The sequence below is a fragment of the Onychostruthus taczanowskii genome, unplaced genomic scaffold (genome assembly GCF_017590055.1).
Source record: "Onychostruthus taczanowskii isolate IOZ18803 unplaced genomic scaffold, ASM1759005v1 scaffold4, whole genome shotgun sequence".
Taxonomy (NCBI): Eukaryota; Metazoa; Chordata; class Aves; order Passeriformes; family Passeridae; genus Onychostruthus; species Onychostruthus taczanowskii.
Genome location: NW_024501459.1, coordinates 3,550,769 through 3,572,138, shown reverse-complemented (window position 1 = coordinate 3,572,138; position 21,370 = coordinate 3,550,769). Strand labels below are relative to the sequence as shown.

The 21,370-nt window shown below is 37.3% G+C and overlaps 1 protein-coding gene across 1 annotated transcript in view; it reads right to left on the bottom strand.

The window, feature by feature from the left end:
- Nucleotides 1-21,159, bottom strand: part of RP1 (RP1 axonemal microtubule associated) — a 162,759-nt gene extending 141,600 nt beyond the window's left edge. Inside the window, 5 exon segments of the mRNA XM_041412898.1 lie at nt 215-347; nt 3,370-3,456; nt 6,055-6,218; nt 19,020-19,191; nt 20,521-21,159. Of these exon segments, the coding sequence (XP_041268832.1) occupies nt 215-347; nt 3,370-3,456; nt 6,055-6,218; nt 19,020-19,191; nt 20,521-21,159 (1,195 nt within the window).
- Between the last annotated feature and the right edge of the window lie 211 nt (nt 21,160-21,370).

The following is a 21,370-nucleotide window of genomic DNA, read 5'->3' as shown; positions in this document are numbered from 1 at the left end:
GAGCATGTGAAATTCAAAGCATTAAAGACTCTCTCATTTCTTTTCCAGTGCTTTTTAACTTTTCACCTGAGTATGCACAGTAACAACAGGAAAGCAAAGCAGAAAAAGTGTTGCAGCAGACAAAAAGTAATAGAGGGCCTGAAGAAAAACAATGAACTTGCCTCTATCGACATCAGTCTGGGCTCTGACTTTGCTGATGTGGTATTGTGCTTACCTGGAAGAATAGGCTGACCCTGCTGGAAAACAGGAAGCTCCACAGATATTTCCCCATCAGCCTGGTCCTTGGCCAGCCATCGATGTGCGGGGAAAGAGAACTGCTCCCCTGAGAAAAGGTTCAGTAACTGCACCTAAGTAGCATCAAGAATTCCAATTTAACTTGCTGATCTCAGAACAGATGGAACAGAACATTAAACCTGTGGGATGCTGTTGAAATCTGTGCAGGTAGAGCTTTGAGGATAACCACAAACCCATGGGTTTGGAGCATTTCTTCTCCCTGGATCCAACTGCCCAAATCTGGCTTTTGGCTCAGTCATATTTGAAAGCTCAGGGCAGAGTAACTCAAGTGCAACTGAGAAACAGGTTTTTGTCAGCTCAGGAACACTCCCACAAGCTCCAGCTGTTGCTCCAGCTGGTACATCCATGGGGGCTGGCACTAGGTGACATGGCTTACCACAGACAGAACTTCTAACGAGAGGAAGCTTGTCAATGCTTGTATCTCTACTCCTTATACTTTTATCAGAACAGGAATTAAAGGGACAGGTGTTGATTTTTCAACAGTCCTTGTGACATAAATAAACCATGAAAGTACCCCAACGAGCCCCAACACCAACTGAGGCCTGCACAATGCCCTACATTATTTTCTTCCATGCCCAGCTTCAAGCATGTACCAGCAAAAGGACCATATGCAAACCAGCTGAAGGAGGAAAAGAGGTTATTTTGTACTTCAAAGTATTCCTTAGTAAGCACTTCAGAGGCTGCTGTATGTTCTAATACTTCCTGATTATGCTAATTTATACCCATATCTAAACTAGATTTTGGATCAGCAGACAGAAGGGAAGACACTCCTACTTGTAGTTTCACCCTGTGCTTTGCAGAATCTTATCTCCTTAATTTGAATATTGAACAAACTCAGATTTACTGGAAACATTTTTATCTCTTTTGCTGCTTGAATATTAAAATTTAAGGACAAAGATTCATCTCGTCTGAAAAACCTGGAACACCTTAGCCTGTTGACATCTGCTGATGAAGGCTGAAAGGGAAATTTGGATTAGCAAAGCAGCACCTCTGTGGACATTTCCAGGTCTCAGTACAGATACAGACACAGAGACCTTGGAACACTGATAGAGTGTGATAACACTGATATTCCTTAGTAAGCACTTCAGAGGCTGCTGTATGTTCTAATACTTCCTGATTATGCTAATTTATACCCATATCTAAACTAGATTTTGGATCAGCAGACAGAAGGGAAGACACTCCTACTTGTAGTTTCACCCTGTGCTTTGCAGAATCTTATCTCCTTAATTTGAATATTGAACAAACTCAGATTTACTGGAAACATTTTTATCTCTTTTGCTGCTTGAATATTAAAATTTAAGGACAAAGATTCATCTCGTCTGAAAAACCTGGAACACCTTAGCCTGTTGACATCTGCTGATGAAGGCTGAAAGGGAAATTTGGATTAGCAAAGCAGCACCTCTGTGGACATTTCCAGGTCTCAGTACAGATACAGACACAGAGACCTTGGAACACTGATAGAGGACTAATGTGCCTAACTACCAGAAACTAACTCTGCAGTTTAGAAGACACTCTTTTAATTTTAGTTCTTCCTGAAAAAAATGTAGAAATGTAGAAACAGTGATGCTAAGTGTCTGTAGGTGGTTCCTCTTGTGTGAAGTCTAGAAATCAATGACTGTATTCCTTTGTCTCTGAACCATAAAAAACACTATCTTTAAGATTTGAATGTATTTCCTTTTTTTTTTCTTTTCTTTTACTTTCTGCCCAAAGTTGCAAAGAGGTAACGACCTGGCCCTGGCTGATGAATCACTCCCTAAAAACTGTATCTGATTGGCTGAGATTCCATAAAGAGACAGTTGAAATTTATAAATAAATAACTAATGGAACACACTGAAGTGTTGGGGTTTTTTAAATTTTACTGTTGATTTCAATTAATATATCCTAGGTGGAAAGAAGGTTAATAATAACTTTTCTTTTTTTCTCTTTCTTTTTGTTTTTTGTCAGACTTCCTCTGTCTCTCCTTTTTAAATTTCTATCTCCAAAACTCAGTACAGTTGTAAAACTAGTAGCTAGGTTTTATAATGAGGCAGTCATCACTTGAATCGAAAGAGATATAATCCCTATAATTCTATTAGGAAATCTCTTAAGAGTGATAACTGTTTAGTCTTAGATAGATTATATTTCAGTGTAGACATGAACTGGCTAGAGATATGAGCTCACAGGGTCTTGCTTAAACTTCAGTTAACACTTCCCAGATCTCTTCCTTCTGAGTCACAGGCCTAGGTAAAGAGAAGCGTCAAATAGCCACAGATTTTGAACACTGATCAATGAACATTTGACTTCAGTGGGCACTTTGCATTTGATAGATCTAGATATATCATGAAATATAATTTAAACATTGAGTTTACCAGCAGCTTCTAAAGCTCTTCATAAACTGCAATCTCTTGACTGAAAGATAAGAAGCTCTGGCACAAAGATGGAAGAGTTTCAGGCATGCATAGGATATAACTGGCACACAGGATATCACAATGGATATTAGGATAAAAGTCAGATCCTTTAATTTCCAGTCCAAAAACCTCTATACTATGCTTCTCAACCAAACCCTGAAACACAACCAGCTCATTCTCTTTGCTTTATTATACTTGCTTAAACTGCATCAAGATATTTTTCACATGAGGAGGGAAAAGGACATCTTCTTGTCTTTTTCTTGTCAGAGACACAGAACTAGAAACATTTGCAATGTAGCTCTGGTGCTGTGCATAGGGACCCATAGGCATCAGCCACAGATTTGGGGAGGACTTGGTTAGGCTGGGTTCAAACAAACTGCAGGCACTTTGTAGCATAGAAAAACTGTAGAAGACTCAGAGTATAGTAGCTAAGTTAAGCAGTCTTCCTTGCTGCCCAGCCACACATTTTTAAAGAAACATAATGTATTAAATTCCAAACAGCCAACCCAGACATCATAAGCTGCTTTAATTCCACACAAAACCATTCCTTCATAAGTAATCCCTTAAATGAAGGTGAAAGCATTTCATGAGGCTAATATAGCCCCAGGGATTATTTTTACTCATATTTTGAATCCACTGTCATAGTGACTGCTTTTGGACAGATAAAATTCTTCCTCACTGCTTTTACCTCTTTGCAGTGCCAGGCAGGGGAGTTTCCTGCATTTGTATGTCCTATACGTATTTTGTAGAGATGTCCTATGTTCCTAGTATTGACCTGTAAAAGAAACAACTAATGAAACACAGAACATTTGTTAAAAAAGACAGAAATTCCTTTAGGAGTTGTAAGGTGAGACTTTTGATTTGAGGAATTAAATATTCTGACATTTAAACAAGCTTTTCCAACATATTTTACTTCAGATAATCCTTAGACATCTGGGTCTTCTAAAAGACAGCCCTCAAAAATCCCATTGACCTGCCAATCCCATTTAAAAATCTTCAGGAAGTTGCTGTAGTAATTCCTGGCTGAATATTTGCCTCAGAGGGAGTTGAATAGATGTCAGAACTCAAGACACCCCTCTGGGTGACCTGGATGGCTTGGGCCCCTGGCACGGGGCTGATGAGCCCTGGCAGAAGGCCAAAAACACTTGGGAATTCGATCTTAGCCCTTGGGAGAAATTACCAACCTCGTATGAAGAGTCACAGGCCACAAAAGTCTAAGTAGCATTGTAGTAGTGAGCAGGGGGTGAAGGGAAAATTTTGGAACCATGTACGGGGGGGTTTAGAACCTTGTACAGGGGGGTTTGGAATTCTGTACATGGGGGTCAGAGGGTCCAAGATGGAGGGATTTGGGCGTGCCCTGTCCTTCTTCTTTCTTCTCCCTGGCATCCATGTTCAGGATGATGTTGGCACTCACAGATTGGTTTAAGAGTAGAAAGTCACTGTCTAACATAGGTGATAGGTATTGGAAAATAACTGTAAACATAGTATACATAGTTTTTAGTATAAAAGATAGCACCAGCCCAGGAGGCGGGTAGTGTGCCTCAGACCGACCTGCCAGACAGGCCTGTGGCGGGCTGGAGAAAAAACATCTTAGATAAGCAAAAATAAACGACCTTGAGAACCACAAACGAAGAACTCCGACTCTTTCTTCGACCATCAGGCTGGCTCGGGGTCATCCCGACTTTAGGGAACCCAAGAAATAGAGACCATATGTATAACTAAAAAGCAAAAGTGTCTTGACCATAAAACCTGTCTCAGTTTAGCATCTATACTAGTGACCTGCTCCAAAATTATTTTTACATATACCTCTGAGTTTCTCCCTACTCCTCCAGGAGTGTATGCCTTACAATTTTTTGGAAACAATTGTGTTCAGCTTTGACGCTTCTTTTTACAAAAAAATTCAATTAAATCAGGTTAAAAAGCTGTATTTGAAAGATTAGCTTTTGGGCAGGCTGGATGAATATGTCCAGTACAGATAAGAGGGTGCTGAGGGAATAACTTTGTGTGAAGGTTATTCAAACAACCTTACTATGAACTTAAGTGTAGAAATAGAAAGCTTATCTTCAAGGAACTGGAAGTACACCATCAGTCTTCCTTCCTCACTGTATAATTTGTTTTGTTATAATGTAGGCTTGATTTTCTCTCCTGTTGTTTTCCATAGAATTAATTTTTGTGTTTTCATTTACATTGTATAGATGGGTGTGAATTGAGTTACCTGTATCATGAATTACCCTGAACTCAGTGTTATAAATGATAAAGAGGCAGAGCAGTGAGGACAGGCCACAGTTATGTGCAAATACAGTGCACTCAGAGAGCCTTTTCTCTTCCTGTATATTTCAGAGTAGGTTCTCCTTAATTGTATTCAGTGCTATGGGTACTTGCCTAACAGAGGAATCGTAGATCTCAAACAATGGGACTGTGCTCTATATTTTGCATTTAAAAGTCATTGTGACTTTTAAATGGTGAAATTAATTTCAGTAATGGCAACAGGAAACAGCCATCAACATCTGTTGTGAAGAGGGTCTTTTAATCTGTCAGGACCTGCTTACTTGTTTTATCCACTCCTTTCAATCTAGCTGGTTTTGATATCATGGATAGAGAATGATATTCTCTATCAGCTGGATTCTTCTGAGAAAAGGGACAAGAACTGCACTTCCTGCATCCCAAACATCTACGGGGTGAGCTCTTTATCAATGCTGGCATCAAACACCTTTTCTCAGAAGGGGAGCTGCTATGCTGGATACTAATGATGGAAGCACCTACTTGTCATATGGCCTTATAGAAGACACCTGTAGACAAACTCTGACAATCCTATATACACACACAAGCTGTGCAGATTGTGATAAAGGACCTAGTCTTGCTCACTTAAATCACCATGTTATAAGACTGATTGAGGAAGAATTTGTTAGTGTAACTGGAAACAGTTTCAGGTAGATTTATTACAGGTATAAAATTTTTTTTAACTATTGTTATAATGCAACTATTGCAACCATTTCAATAAAGCAGCAGGTGTTTAACAAGGTTAAAATTTTACTCCATATCCTAATTCTTCAGTTCCTCATTTAATTTTTAATATTGTAGCCCTGTTTCAAATTTGCAAACTAAACAAGTTGTCACATGTTTCTTGGCATTTTCTTGGGCACAATGCAAATAAAACAGTAGTTCTTCAACAGACAATAAACATGTTGAATCAAATAAGCTTTGGATAAGTGAGTGGAAAAGGATACTAAATTTAGCTCTACATTTAAGTCTCCTTTCTCATTTCTAGATATGTGCAATGTACGAAAAGCTGCCTTTTTATCACATGGAGTTTGAAATGTCATGCAATCTGGCAGGAAGCAAGAGGGCAACACAATGAATATATATTACTTACTGTGAAGATGTCTTCATTGCCTCTCTGAAATAATTTTCCCTTCTCTCCATCAAGGAAAATAGGACCTGAACTGCCACGATCCCCGTACAATGCAATATAAACCTTTGAGCTTGTTCCTGCAGATGGCACATCACTGGTGAGGACTGACACATTCCATTTCCTAGCTATCAAAAGATAAAAAGACTCACTGAATTACTTAAATTCAAGATTCTTAAATAAAATGCATTTTGGTAATCAAAATTCTAAGTAATAGCATGTCAATGAAATATGTGTTTCACAAAATTACAGCAGGCAAATATTGAGTTTGCTGTGTTTGGCATGTCAGGAAATGTCAGGTTGCATTCATATACTTTATTCTCAATGTCCTCTATGACCAAGTGAAATTTGAAGGAATGTAGACCGCCTTTCAAACACAGTTTTGAAATATTGTATTAAATATGGGGTTCTCCTTACTTTGGAAATATCAGCTCTACTCAGTGCAGTGCTGTTTAATGACAGCTTTAAACATTAGGAACCCTGAAAGAAAATTAGCTCTGCTGAAAGTGAACTGTTTAAGAAAGGATCTGTATCTCTGCAAAGGTGTGATCAGCTACACAGATGTAGCAGCTTGTTTGGAACACACTGAAGCTTTACCAGCACAGGAAGGACTTTGATCTATTGGAGAAAATCTAGAGACAAGCTGATCAGAGGGATGAAGAACCTCTGATAGGAGGAAAGTCTGAGAGAATCAGGTTTATTCAGTCTGGAAAAGAGAAAGCTTCAGGGTGGCCTTCCAGTAACTGAAGGGAGCCTACAGGAAAGATGCAGAGGGACAAGAACATGTAGTCACAGGAAAAGGACAATGGCTTCAAACTGAAAGAGAACAGGTTTATATTAGGTATTAAGGGAAAATTCTTCACTGTGAGGGTGGTGGGGCACTGGAATATGTTGACCAGAGAAGCTGTGGATACCTCCTCTCTGGAAGTGCTCAAGACCAGGTTGGATGGAGTCTAAGCGGAAGGTGTCTCTGACCACTGCGGGGGGGGTGGAACTAGATGGGTCTTAAGGCCCCTTGCAACCTAAACAATTCATTCAGCTGAAATTAGCTGATGATTGAATTTCTTGTTTTGCTTTGCTTGTGTATGCACCTTTTTCTTTACCTATTAATCTTTATCTCAACCCATGAATCTTCTCTCTTTTACTCTCTCCAATCCCGGTGGTGGAGAAGTAAGGAAGCAGCTGAGTGGGGCTTAGTTCTGACAGGGCCTAATCTGTGATACAAAGTGAGAAAATTGTATTAACTATTCCCCATAACTCTTACAGTGGATCAACATAGCAATTAGGTTAACGATATTTTATACCATTAGTGCTATAATAGTCAAGGTACTTGTTTAGTAGTGATACGTTGAACAATTAAATGGTCTTCTTCTGGCATCCTTATAATTAAGAGAAATATGCCTAATGCGTTTCAGATGATTGAAGGAAATAGAGAAAATATTTATATAGGAGAAAAACTTGAGAAAATGTCTGATTTTGTTGATGGATACCAAGGAAGTTTTCTAAGTAAATTACAATGATGGCTTTGGGACACGTGTATAAACTAACCATGAGCAGGTTGAGGATGGAAACTAGAAAACATTCAAGACAGACATCAGAAGCAGGACTCAAGCTCTAGAACACCTCTCTAGTGGAAACTGCAATGACTACAGAGAAAAAGATTTAAAATCAGATTTAGTAATTAAGTGAAATTACTTACCTAATTGTGTCATTTCCCTCTAGCAAGCAGCTAAACTAGATAAACAGAGTTCCTGGGACTGTGATCTATATGTTAAGCTGGCTGTTTCTTTTTAAATTATGGTAAGATAAAAACTGAATTCCTTCCAGATGTATGGCATACTCTGTAAATCCCAGAATGCTTGCTGAATGCTTTTCTGAGCTACTAAAGTAGCTCATATTACTCCTCATGGAGTTTTTGCCTCTGTCAGTCAGTATGTTCCTCTAGCACTGTGAGGTCCTCTCTTCAGCTTTCTACAATCTTAACTATGAATACTATTTTACTTTATCTGTGCATCTCAGACATCTGATATTCTCTATTTTTGCTTTAAGTTAAACCAGGAAGTGTTTAGATTGGATTTCAGATTGGATAGGAAAAATTACTTCACTGAAAGGGTTGTGAAGCATTGGAAGGTGTCCAGGGAAGTGGGTGAGTCAGCAACCCTGAAGGTATTTAGAAGATGTATAGACATGACACCTGGGGACATGACTTAATGGTGGACTTTGCAGTTCTGGGTTAATGGTTGGACTCAGAGATCTTTTCTAACCTAAATGATTCCACAATTATCTGATCTTCCCTGTACCACTAATGAATATACAAACCCTATGACAGTAAGGTACATCTCACTGTCAACCTTTTGCCCTGCTCTGAGCTGACCATTTTATTGCTTCTCTTTCAGTTAACAGAAATCAAAACCAAGTCTATCAGTTAATATTCATTTCACCACTTGCTGTGGTCTCTGCTAATTGTATCCTGAGGGAGTACCTCACATCTCATGTTTCCAGTGCTTAGTTTGCTCTGTAACCCTCAGTAACTCAGTAATAAGGATCTGATTAAAGGCTCCTGAACCTTGATCTGGAAACACTGAGGTGTTGTGAATGTAGCACAAAGTGCTCTGAATCCAGCAGAAAGACTGTGAGTGGTGGAGATATACATAGCTGTTAATTTACCTATAATTTAGACATTATTTACAGCACAGAATGCTGGATTCTAGCAATTTTGAGTTATATTTTTCAAACAAAGATTTTATTTCTCTATCGACATGTCAAGGGATGAAAAAATACAATTGAGACTCTTCACTTGAAGCACTTCTAAAACATGTGAAGGAGGACACCAAAATAAGTGGAGATGGACAGAAGAATGTCAGAAAAAAAGGGCAGCATAGGAAATAACATGCAGCTATCTGGTGTGAAATACATTAGACAATACATTTTGCTTTACAGTTATAACATTCGTTTATTACATAATATACACCACTTCAAACAACAGAAATAAAATATTTATTTAGGGGGAAATATATCAGCCACTGGACTTCTAAAAAACTGGGTGCTTCTAGGTTTCCTACACGTGCTACAAACCACTTTTGTTTCACATCCAACTTCTACATCCCTTCCACGTGCCTTCTGTCCCACACAGACACAACCAACAGCTCTGGGCCAAGAGCAATTTGCGTCAGCCTTTTATTAGGTCCCCAATCTGGATAACCAAAGGATCATGACCCAGGGCTTATCAGCCCTGTACAGCATGTACATGTAGCTATTCTAGACAGAGTCTTCAACAGTACAGAATGGCCATATTCTCATTCTCTACCTGAATAGCGGCACCTTCTTTTTTCAGGTGTATCTCTGACTTCACTAACAATGAAGAGGAGTACTATGCAGTATTAGGAATTAAAATCTAACCAAAAAACTGAAACACTCTCCCTAACCACAATATACATTAAATATTTTTCAATTTTGTGTGTTACATCATTTACTGAAATTTGCGAACCATATATAGGTGCTTACTACATACACGCAGTATTTAAAAATGTTGTAAACAGGTACACAAAATAACTCTAACAACAGATTGAAAGATCCTGAAACATATTGCATATGCCTTGGATTCTCAAAATACAACATATTTACAAAAAAAAAATCAAACAAAGGAAAAAACACAAAACAAAACAAAACCACAAATACAATCTCTAAAGTACAGACAGAGGTTAAGTTAGAACACACAACTAAAACTTTCAGTGTATGTAGAACAATTTAAAGAGTAAGTGATGCTGTCTCAGAAAGAAATATGGCAAGGGCAGTCAGGAAGTCCATAGCAAACAGTCTCCATTCTCAGCTCCTAAATATGCCCCTTTTCTAGTGTCCTCTGAGTTAAATAGGCCTCCTTGTTTGGTGTTTGGATGAGCCTACATGGAAAAATCTATTTACTTACATACATGTTCTGCAGCTGGCCTTTAAAATCTCAAACAGCAATTTTATCATGTATATCTATATAAAATTAACATGACTTCTGTTTCCTACTTGTTATTCTATGACAGCATTTGAATAGTATTTCCTACTTTTCATTTTAAATTAAATGTGTCAGTTGATTTTCTTCTGGGAAAGCATTTCTACTGGAACACAGTTTTCAAACTCCTCAAATGTCCTGGAATATAAAAATCTTATCTTAAATCTTGGGCAGGTATTTCAAATTTCAGTTCTCAGTCAAACAAAACAGGCGACATTTCTCTAAAATTAGATGATCGGTATGCCACTACCTCTTAAAAGATAATATTTCATGGAAAAACTGTTTCCTAGCCAAGAAATCATTGCCTTGGAAGTACAACTTTTCTTCGTATAGTGGTTCTCATAAAAAATTAATTAATATTTGTATTTCAGAACTGATATACAATTGTGACTTATTTTTATCTAGTTATTCACACTGGGAATTTTATTGGTTGTGCCATTCACCAGTTTGTTATATGATTTTTTTTTTCTGAAGATGTTTTCACTAATGTAATGTAATGGAAATTCTAAGATCTTTATTACAAGTCTTTCTCGTCTTTACTGTTCCCACTGTTCATTGTAGAAGAGTAAACAACTTCTTCTTTGTCTTCTTCTGTAGAAAAAACATTTTTATTTTTCAGATTTTCAGAGGCTTTATGTTCAATGCTATTTAAGGAAGTGTCACACTTCCGAAATGTTTCGGAGTGACAGGTTTCTGCTGGATCAGCCAACATGGGAGAACATTTTTCCCCAACTATATAAATTAAATTTATTCTTAAGGTTTGACATTTTTTTGTCTTTCCATTGGGTAGCTCAGTATTTGTGCACGTGACAAGATCACTGGGTATGTGTTTAGATACACTATTTTGACAATTTCTGGCTTCCATGGGGTTTGCATTCATATCCTCTGCAATATGTAACTCCCCTAAAATATTTGTGTCTTTCAAATTTGAGGATGCAAATATTCCAAAGTTACTAATAAAATCTAAGGTGTTATCAGCATAAAACTTATTAAAGATATTATTGACAATCTTATTGATAGAGTTATTCTTCAAAGTCACATAACTATTTTTGTCTCTCAGGTCTTGACCTGACCATTCTAAATGTTTGCTCTTTTTGGCCAACAAATATGGACTCAGCTGGTTCTCAATATCAGATGCCTTCTGGTAGGCATATCCTCTCTGTTCCTCATTAATTGGTGTTACTGTTACCATCAGTATTGGACAATGTTGGCCACATATCGCATGGAGTCTATCCAGAGAATCTTCTTCATGAAGAGTGCTTCTATCAACATTACTAACACTAGTTGGCTGAGACTGTATGGGTACAGCACTTGAAGGCTTTTCCAATGGATGCACCTTGTTATCAGGCAATCGAAATTCTACAGATGAAAAGGCTGGAAAATTGGTGTCAGCCTGTGTGGAAGTAGAACCGACCATGGTTGATGGATTGGTCTTGTCTTTGTTTGGTGCAGGAACGATCTTGCCATTGCGACTAGGTTTGCCTTTTGTATTTGACTCATCCTGAAAGGGGTCTGAATCACTATTATGAGGCATATTGAAGTAGCTACAAAAATTTTCAGGAGGTTTTACCATGTCTTCAAGTTCTGAAGAAGGAATCTCATCAAGGGCAGGGTACTGATCCAGATTGCCAAAGTGAGAGTATGGGACTTCATCACTTTCAATTGATGTTGTATCCAAATTACCATACATTCCAACCCGTTCAGGTGGTGACCTTCTTATCAAATGATTTTCTTTCAGAAGCCATTTGCCTTTATCTATCAATATTCCTTCATCTTCACTAGCCTGAATGCTAGGTTGATTTGGAGATTCCCCTAAACAGTCATTAGTATAACTTGTCTGTTCTCTGTTAAGAGCAGATTGTGGTGTTGGTAAAGGAGTATTTTCTCTTCTTGATATACTGTCATCTTTGTTTACTTTTACTGGATATTCTTGTGATGGTAGTGAGGAATGCGAAAATTTCTGTGCAGAACAAGACATAGATTCTTGAGAAAAATAAATTATTTTTTCCCCCACTGCAGAGTGGAATCCTTCAGTATCTGCTTGAAATACCTTTGACATATAAGGAAATCCTTTTTGAAAGTCAGGCTTAAATGAAGCTTCTGTCTTGCCATAGAGTCTTTCAATAGTTCTCTTGACATAGCCAGTATTATAATGTTTTTCAAGTGCTTCCTCCCCACTTTCATTGGTCAAGTCACTGGATGCTCTGAAGTTATTATCACTCTCTTCAGTATCTGGTCTGTAATCTGACCAGTCTGAAGTAGCAGGACTTTTAAAGCATTTTTTTAATTGAGAGGTGTCAGAACACAGTTTATTCTCCAGTTCTTCTAATTGCAATTTCTGTTCCACTTCAGTCATGTCACATTCTGTAACTTGCTTTGATTCATAACGAAATGATAATGGAGAGACTGTAGATAACCTCTCAGAGGTTTCCTCAGATATTTCTGCATCTTCTCTGTCACCCTGTACAGAATAATCATCATTATTATATTCTACAGAGGTTTCAGCATCTAGGGTAAGTTGGTTTTTAGGGGTTTTGTCAGTGTCTGTTGACTTTGGATCAACATCCTCATCTTCACTTTTATCAGTACTAACAGGTGCAATGCCTTTTTCTCCTTCAGAAGTATCCTGATCTAAAATACAGTTGTTATCATTAGAAGTTACACTATGAACTGTGGAATTAGGTTCTACTGAAGATTCTGACTCTTCATTGATAAATGATGTGTCTTGAGTTTTTTCATATAGGCTACCAGGCATTTCTTCATTTCTTTCTGGTGTCTCTATAGCTGATGGAAGGCTACATGTATTTGAATTTGCATTGGCATATTGACCATCTAGTGTTTTGGGAGCAGTCACGTCTAAAGTCTCTGTTTCTTTACAAACATCACTCTCTATATCAAAACTGCTTTCTGACTCCCCAGTTAATTTTAGAGATTCTTCAGAATTAACACTGTCCATCGTAATACAAGGCTCAACTGATTCTTCATGTTCATACAAATGTGTATCGTTAGGAATTTCAGATGGGGGCACATTCTCATGTGAGCCCCGCTTTTCAAGTTCCTTTCTGAAGTGTACTAAGTTATTTTCTTTTGATTGTTGGAGATGGGAGAAGACAGCCTTCAGTTCATCAGCTTGTTCTATAGCTGCAGTTTGTTTCAGACATTTTAACTGCATAAATATTTCAGAACAGCTACAGGCATTTTTTTGCATATCATCTGTGATTGTCCCAATCAAACTCTCTCTCAGATTCAGTAAAAGTAGCCAGGCTAAGAGGGCATTGGAGGAAGAACCAAAAGCTGCAGGAGAAAGATCCGAAAAGCTGCAAGATTTTCCAATGCATCCACTATGTCCTTTCTGCAGACCAAGTAAGGCTGATTGAAGTTCATGCAGCAACATGCTAGACATGCAATTATTCTGAACTTCAATTCCAATTTTCTCACTAACAATTGTGCAATCAGCTTGAACAGCAACTTCAGATCTTTTTCTTTGACATAGGTTGGTAACTTGAATGTCAACTTCTGCCATCTTTTTATCATTGTCATGTGCTTCATGAAACAAATGCAGCTTACTATCCTGATGAAATTCCGACTTTAGTAAATACTTGGCTTCTTCTAGTAGAGATGTACTAGAATGAATCAAAGAGTCAGTTTGTCTTTCATCTGAATCTTTGGCTGAGTCTTCTGAAATTCTCAATTTACCAATAGGCTTTAAAGGTATTTTTGTTAGATTATCTTCAAGTAGATGTGTTTTTCCAGTTACATGCACATTATTTGTGATAAATCTAGCTTCTTTTTCTATAGAAGCATCAATATTTTCTTTAGGAAAAGAACAGGCATTGCTATTGTCTACAGTCCCTTCTTTTTTCTTTATAGGGGGTAAGACAGAATTTGAGAATGAATTTTTCAGCCAAGTTTGGACATAGTTTTCTCGTGAATGCTCAACAATCTTCTCTTGAAAACCCTCCTGGTTTAGAGCCTCTAGTGTAATGGCACTCTCTGACATATTTATCTTATTTACAACTTTACCTAGATTTTTCTTCATCATCTTTTGCTTTTTCTCTTCCTTTGATAGCAAATGTTCCAAATTATTCTTTTCCTTTTCTTTTTCAAAGCTAGGATTTTTTGGCACTTCTGACAATGTCTTTGAAGTCACTGATGAGTTAGGTGTCTGTTTGAAAGAACTGGTCATAAGATATGGTGTGCCTTCTTTCTCAGTATTAAGCGTACCCTGATTGTGCTCAGATTCATGGTTTGAAGCAGCTGTCATTAGACCATTCTCACTCTTTGCAGATGAAATGATACTGGGTTTTTTGCCTAACTTCAATTTTACCTTGGCTAACTTCTTGTTACTACTTCTTTTCTTTTTATTAGATGATGATGATACATTTTGTTCCGCTGAATCCTGGTGATCAAACTCATCTTCAGGATATATGTTTTTTTCTGAATTGGCAGATCCATCATTGTTTTTTACAAAATATTCAGATCCTTTTTTATGAGGCATTTCAGAATATTTATCCACAGCCTCTGTTGTGGAATCCTGTGCGATATGCAGTCCCTCACTTCTCATAGTCCCTGAAGTTTCTTGATTCTTTTGACTTTCATATGTACCTTGCTCTAGAAAGCTAGATGATTTTCTTTTCTTCTTCTTCTTTTTGGTGAGGGGTGATGCAGACTGGCTGTTCTCAATGGGTGTTGTCCTCACAGATTCAGTCATGGCACTGGTTTGATTCTCACTTTCAGGAACAGTAGGAAAGAATCCAGTTATTTGACTTACTTCCTCAGTAGGACTCTTACTGCATGGAGGTGCCATCATTTTCATCTGGCTATGTCCAGCACAGGCTGAATGCACTGAGTCTTGAGAAATACCTATTAAATCAGCAGCTTGGCATTTTATTTCTTCTTTTGACTGACATAATTCTGAATATGAAATGAAAGAACTCACTGATCTTTTTATTTGTTTAATATCACATGACTTATGGATGTGATCTGCTGTACCTGGCCTAGCTGTCTGGTAAGTTTTTGATGATGGCATAAAACCACTGATGTTACCTTTGGAGGTTGATACTAAACTACTATATGTACCTTGTTCCACAACTGATTTCTCCAATATATTCTGTACCAATTCATCTTCATTAGGCACTTCTAATGTCTTCCTGTTTGTGGTTTCTATTAACTCACTACTTTTGTGGCTTACTTTAAAAAGCATTTCTTCCTTTATATTTTCTGAAGACAGCTTTAATAAACCATTGTCACTCATCTCATTAAATTTTGGATTACTGACACTTGATTTTTTTCTGCTTGAATGAGCTACCATGCAATATTCAGACGTTTTTTCTCCATTCTCTACTTCCTCACTGTAGGAAAACTGTCCTATTGTCTTCTCTTGAACCTCTTTCTCAGATACCAAGGTGACACTTTCAACTACTGCTTTCTTTTGTCTAACACGCCTTGGCCCAGGGGTGGGAGGCCTGTAAAAGCGAGGCTTGGTGTTTTCCTCAGGTACATTGCTTACATCTAAATCTGCAGAATTGTTCTTCTCAGAGACATTACAATCAGCAGTTTTCAAATCAGATTCTGATTCTTTTTCTGAAACTTCTTCATTGGATTGCTGTAACGAGTCTTCCTCTCCTTTACTGCAGCTCTTCAAAAGTGGAGCATCTTTTGGATTTATACAGTCTGATGTATTTACATTGGATGAGCAGTCTTCCACATTCATTGCAGAAGAATTGCAGATGGAGATATTTTTGTCATCAGAAAGGCCAGCACGACTTACGGTGGTTGTCCACTTAATGGTTTCTTCCTCTTTAATTTTGAATCGAACTTTCATTTCTACTGTGATACTGCCATCTTGATTAACATGAACAGACTTCTCAATGTCATCTTGATACTGTGCCACAGATAAGTCTTCACCAATAACTGACCGATTTCCTCCTATCCCATTATGGCTCTCAAGAACGTAGGAAGACTCTGAGTTGTTGTCATTTGAGTTGTTTTCATTGCTGGATCCTTTATCAGAAGAAACTGAGAATATCTGAGATCTTGAACTAGAGTCCATTTCAGTTCTCACTACCCATAATTACATTGAAAGAACACAGATTCATTCAGTAGACAGAAAGCAGAGCAGACAAATACCATGCATAAGGATCCAGATGATGAGACAGCGGACAGGCAACAAAGGAAAAGAAGAAAGGAAAAAAATTAGTACTAAAGATGATAATGAAACATGCTATTTTACACACTTTAGGTTTTTTATTTATTTTGCATTAGAAAGTACAGAAAAAAAACCCCATGGGTATTCTTGCTACTCATCTGTGAAATTTTCAAAGAAATATAAGTCTTAATAAAGAAATAAGATTTAAATACTTGTCCACTTAATTTTATTTTACAATAAGTTCTTTCTAATGCCAGAACTACAATCTTATTTGAAGCTCCAAAGCCTAAAAAAAGTACTAGATGATCTCATTTCATACTTAGTTGGGAGCTGAGGTTGCCTTGAGCTTTTCAAAGGATTCATAGGTGCTCACTTGTTTGGGTTTCAAGTTACCAGCTTTACTTCCTTTTCATGCTTTAGTGATCATTATATCATTTCCTACTAGTTCTTACAGTTAGTATTAAAATATGTCAGTCAAGGTCAATATATGTCCTTGGGCTTAATTTAACAATCTACAGTACATGAGTAACTACTCTTTGTAATGTCACTGACACATGACAAAAGGGTCCATATGCAATCCTCTGACCTTCTATAAAGAAGTAAACATTGAAGTTCTTGAACTCCTTATAAAATCTGACCTTAAATCATGACATTCTGGAACATATTTATGCATCTCTACTGTAGAAAATGGTGCAAAAGTCAGCAAAGTCTATGGGAATACTTCTAAACTTCAGAGATATTTGAATGTGGCCCAAAATGTGTTAGCATACATAATATATTTTCCCACAATATGTTTTGATTATTCTGCAGTAACTTGGGTCTTTTAAAAACTTTATCTCATCTTTCCTTCAAAGCTGTCACTGAAGAGTTAAGAGTTAAAAGAACATGAGATAAGAATAAAGTTTTGCTGTCTTCCAAGGTCTTCCACATGTGCAAGGGAAACACATGTGGATGATATCTAAATATATATATATGATCCACCATTTAATAGATAGGTTTCTGCAAAAAGCATTTTAACAGATATAATATTAACTTATCTAAATTTCTTGACTTTAAGTTTGTTTTTTTAAGTGGTTTCACATCAATACTTTTACAGTAATATATTACTGTCATAGAAACATGCCTATAACTTCAGAAAAATGGCCTTGCAAGCTTCTCAAGCATATGCTTTACCATGAACTGAATAAGAGACAAAAGTTTGTACTAATTCTTCTAACATAGACCAGAACTTATGCCTCACGAAATAAAAATCTCACCTTCTCTGTCTCAGGAAATGGAATTGGAACCAAGATGCTGAAATTTAATTTTCCCTGCTTCATATCATCAGTGATATCTCCTACACCCTATATTTGTTAAATTCTCAGGTTAAAGACATAAAAAGGATTGTTTTTCCTCCCTCCTTCTGTGATTGCTGTTGACTAAGAATTAGAAGCAGGAGATAATCATATTCAACAACTCAGGTTTTCTACAATTGTATATCTCAGTCTTTGTCTCAAAGCAGAATCTAGGCAGGACTTTCGTTTCTGCAGAACTGTCGTTCTCAAAATGTTCTTATTCATTCTCTCTTGACTCATTAGTTATGCTCTGCAAACAGGTCTCAAGCTGTGCAAGTCAAAGTACATGAAGGCTGAAAAAAAACTAAAATTAATAGCCTGGTGGGGAGAGCATAAAGTGCAAGAAATGTGAATGGAACTCTCTCAAGCAAATAGAAATCAAATGTCATATATTAACCTGCTCCATGACATTGTCAGGGTTACTGTGGAAAGTCCTGGTACAGTAACAACTATAGTGTTCCCTGGGTTCTTCAGTACAGCATGAAGCTGTAGCAAGAGTAGACAGTACTCTGGATTAAGGAAGTTCCTGCACACAGTACCTCAGCCCTACAGGATGCTCTAATGTCAGGAATTCTCACAGGACTTACATCTCTGCTACTACAGCAGTTCATTTCCCTCAGGCTATTCATCTAGCCTGGCTTCTCTCAAGAGATCCTCATGTTCTTGATCATCCACCAGCCACTTCACACTCTTCCTGATCCTATCGGTGGAGCAACTCCATGTGTAATCAAAGAGAAAGTACATATTTGTGTATCTTTTCCCAAATTTATTTAAAAATATATATGACAGCCATGAGGATATAGGAATGGACAACACTCTAGGCAAAAGCAGCTTCAAAAACATAATGAATTTGTGAGTGGATGGATGCTATAACAGTTTTCCTATTTATGTGGAGCATGCGACAAGAGAAGAAAAGTCATGACAAGCCAAACCTCCACTTGTGAAGTTCTGAAAATTGAGCAAAAGTTTTGTCCAAGCAACTCAATGAGAGCCTGAAGTAGCCTGGGGTTTTACTTTTACCACTGTTGTTATTAATTATGACACCAAATAATTTGTAACAATAGCAATCAAATGAATTAAAGTGAAATATACTCATAAATTTTCATCCATGCTTTAAGTAAGTCTGTCAGAAACAAAATATTCATAGTAGCTGAGTACTTAGCAGAAACTTGCATTTTAAAAAGAAAATTAACACTTTGATCTTTCATAAGCTTATAGAGGAGTCACAGCAGATATAAACAGTTTCAATTGGCCTTTCTGAATATCCTTGATCCTAGGAAGATTGTCACTGTTTATGTCTTATTAAAGACATAAATTAAAGACAATTAAAGACATAATTTTTGGCCTTTCTGAATATCCTTGATCCTAGGAAGATTGTCACTGTTTATGTCTTATGCTGAAAGAGATAAACAAATTATTAAAATACAAATGAATTCAAAGAACTTACTCTTTTCACTTTCTGACTTGGCATTTGCTTTTGGGTACACACGATTTCCAATTCCAAGCAATTTAGCAGGTCGCAAATACCCAAGAGATTCATAATTGCTTGGTTTAAAAGGCTCTCTCCCCGCTGCGACTACAGCTCCAGAGCACAATATCAGGGCCTGAAGATTAGGAACCTGGAAAAAAAAGTAACATTAAATTCTCTGCCTTAGTAACCACCAAAAAATAATGTAAGAGATTCATCCCTTTCAAGCTTTAATATCTTCACTCCTTGGTCTCTACATTTATTTGCAGCAGACTATTAAATATGTATCACAGCATGGAATTAATTTTTCAATTCCTATAAGGCAATTCCTATTTATGTGAGTATATATCTTGTTATATAAATATATTGGATAATTACTTCAAGAAGCAACTTGGATCCACATCAAAATTTTCTTAAAATTTAAGTGTCTACACATGTAATTTCGTTTCATTGTTGCACAATGACTGTTCATAGTCATGAAATATGAATATGCATTTGGAGGTAGGTATACATATGAAGATGTGGAGGAAAAATTCAGAATACAGCACAAGGAGCTGAATCATACTTCCACAAAGGAATAGGACACCACCACAGAGCATTATACTTTGGAAAAGACCTCTGGAGGTCATGCAGTCTAACCCTCTACTCAAAGCAGATCTGACTGGATCAAGATGCTCAGAGCCTTGTCTGACAGTTTTGAATGTATGTTCCAAAATATATTGCAAATTAATGCTTAGAAACTGTACTTCACTAACTTGTAGGTAATATGGACAGTTTCCCAGACTAATACCCAAATTCATCAAGTGAAGGGTAAGCAGATTTCTTTTGAACTCTTCAATTTCTGCACAGATTTCTCTTTCTAGATACCTGCTAAGTGCAACCATATGTGTTTTTCTGTAGTTAAACAGCAGACAGAAAAAACACTGAAATGAAATTATACAAACAGCATGCAAGACCTGAGTTTAGAGGTACAGAACCTGGTCCATGGTTTGAAACTATGATTGGCAATCAGGTGTCAGAGTTCCAAGTCATTAATGGCAAACCACTCTGCATTTATGCAATGATAAAAGTACCTGTGGACATTAGATGCTACTAATCATGTTCTAAAACATTTAAAATCCTAGATAAATAGTGTAAACACTAAAGGAAGTGTTTGTGTAAATGGATAAAAGTACAGAATTGGCAGCATGCCTTAAAGAGGCCTGAGTAAGAGAAAAAAAAGTGTATTTTTCTTTTTTTTTTGCTTAAAATGAATGTGTCCTCACTAACTTCTCTCTGTTCACAAGATTCCAGTATATTTCCTCCAAGCCAGTAGCCTTCCGAAGGGGGGAAAATAATAGAAAGTAAACAGAGGAAATTCAGCACATCAGATCATACATCAGGAACATGTTCCAATCATGGATACAACTTCTTTTTTATTTAAAATAATCTAGAAGAAATCACCAAGAAAAAATATGTCAGTACTCATCCTTTTTCTCACCTTTCTGCCATCAGTGGTGTAGAGCTTTGCAACTGGATATTGCATTAACTCACTCATATAATCCAGAAAGGCCTCAAATGTTTGTGTATTTTTCTTTCCCAAAACTATGGTGCGCCTAAGTCTTACATCCCCATTTTTGAAAACAAGCATCTTTTTGGGAGTTGTTATTCTGCTTTCTCGATGGCCAAACCCATCCTCATTCTGTCTTGCTAATTGCACAGCTCGACGACGAGCACTGACAGGCCTGCTGATCTGCCAGGGCAGTGGCTTTTTGCTGGCCTGTTCCAGGTTGATGGGTTTCATTTTCCTCTGATGCGAGCAAATATAGGATTTTCCATCTTCCAGATCCTCCAAATTGGTGATGCTGTGTCTCCCTCTTGGTGTACTAATATTCCTTACTCCAAAAGGTAGTGGGACCCGTTTGGATAAACTATCCAGCAAGGCATCAAATGTCTTGTAAGACCTGCTATTAACAACCATTTTGATTCCATTAAACTGGGGATCTCCACTTTTATAGAAACAAATCCGTTTTGCCACTACAGGTTCGGTAACATTGAAATGGCGCGTGGATAAACTGTGCTCACTCTCGGAGGAGTTTGGGTGATTCGCCGAGTAACTGCTCGAAGGTGTTTCGCTCATTTTGAGAGCAATCTGGAAGAAAGAGGAGATGGATATAAAACTTTCTCTGTGAGTGGTAAAAATATGATCTGCATTTTGAAAGGTGCAGGAAAAGGATTTATGAGAAACCAACGGCAGTGTGTTGTGCCAAAAATCACTGGATTTAAATGGATTCAAGCTGTTATCACTAAATTCCAGAAAGACTCCAATACTGTCAGATTAAGTTAGCATA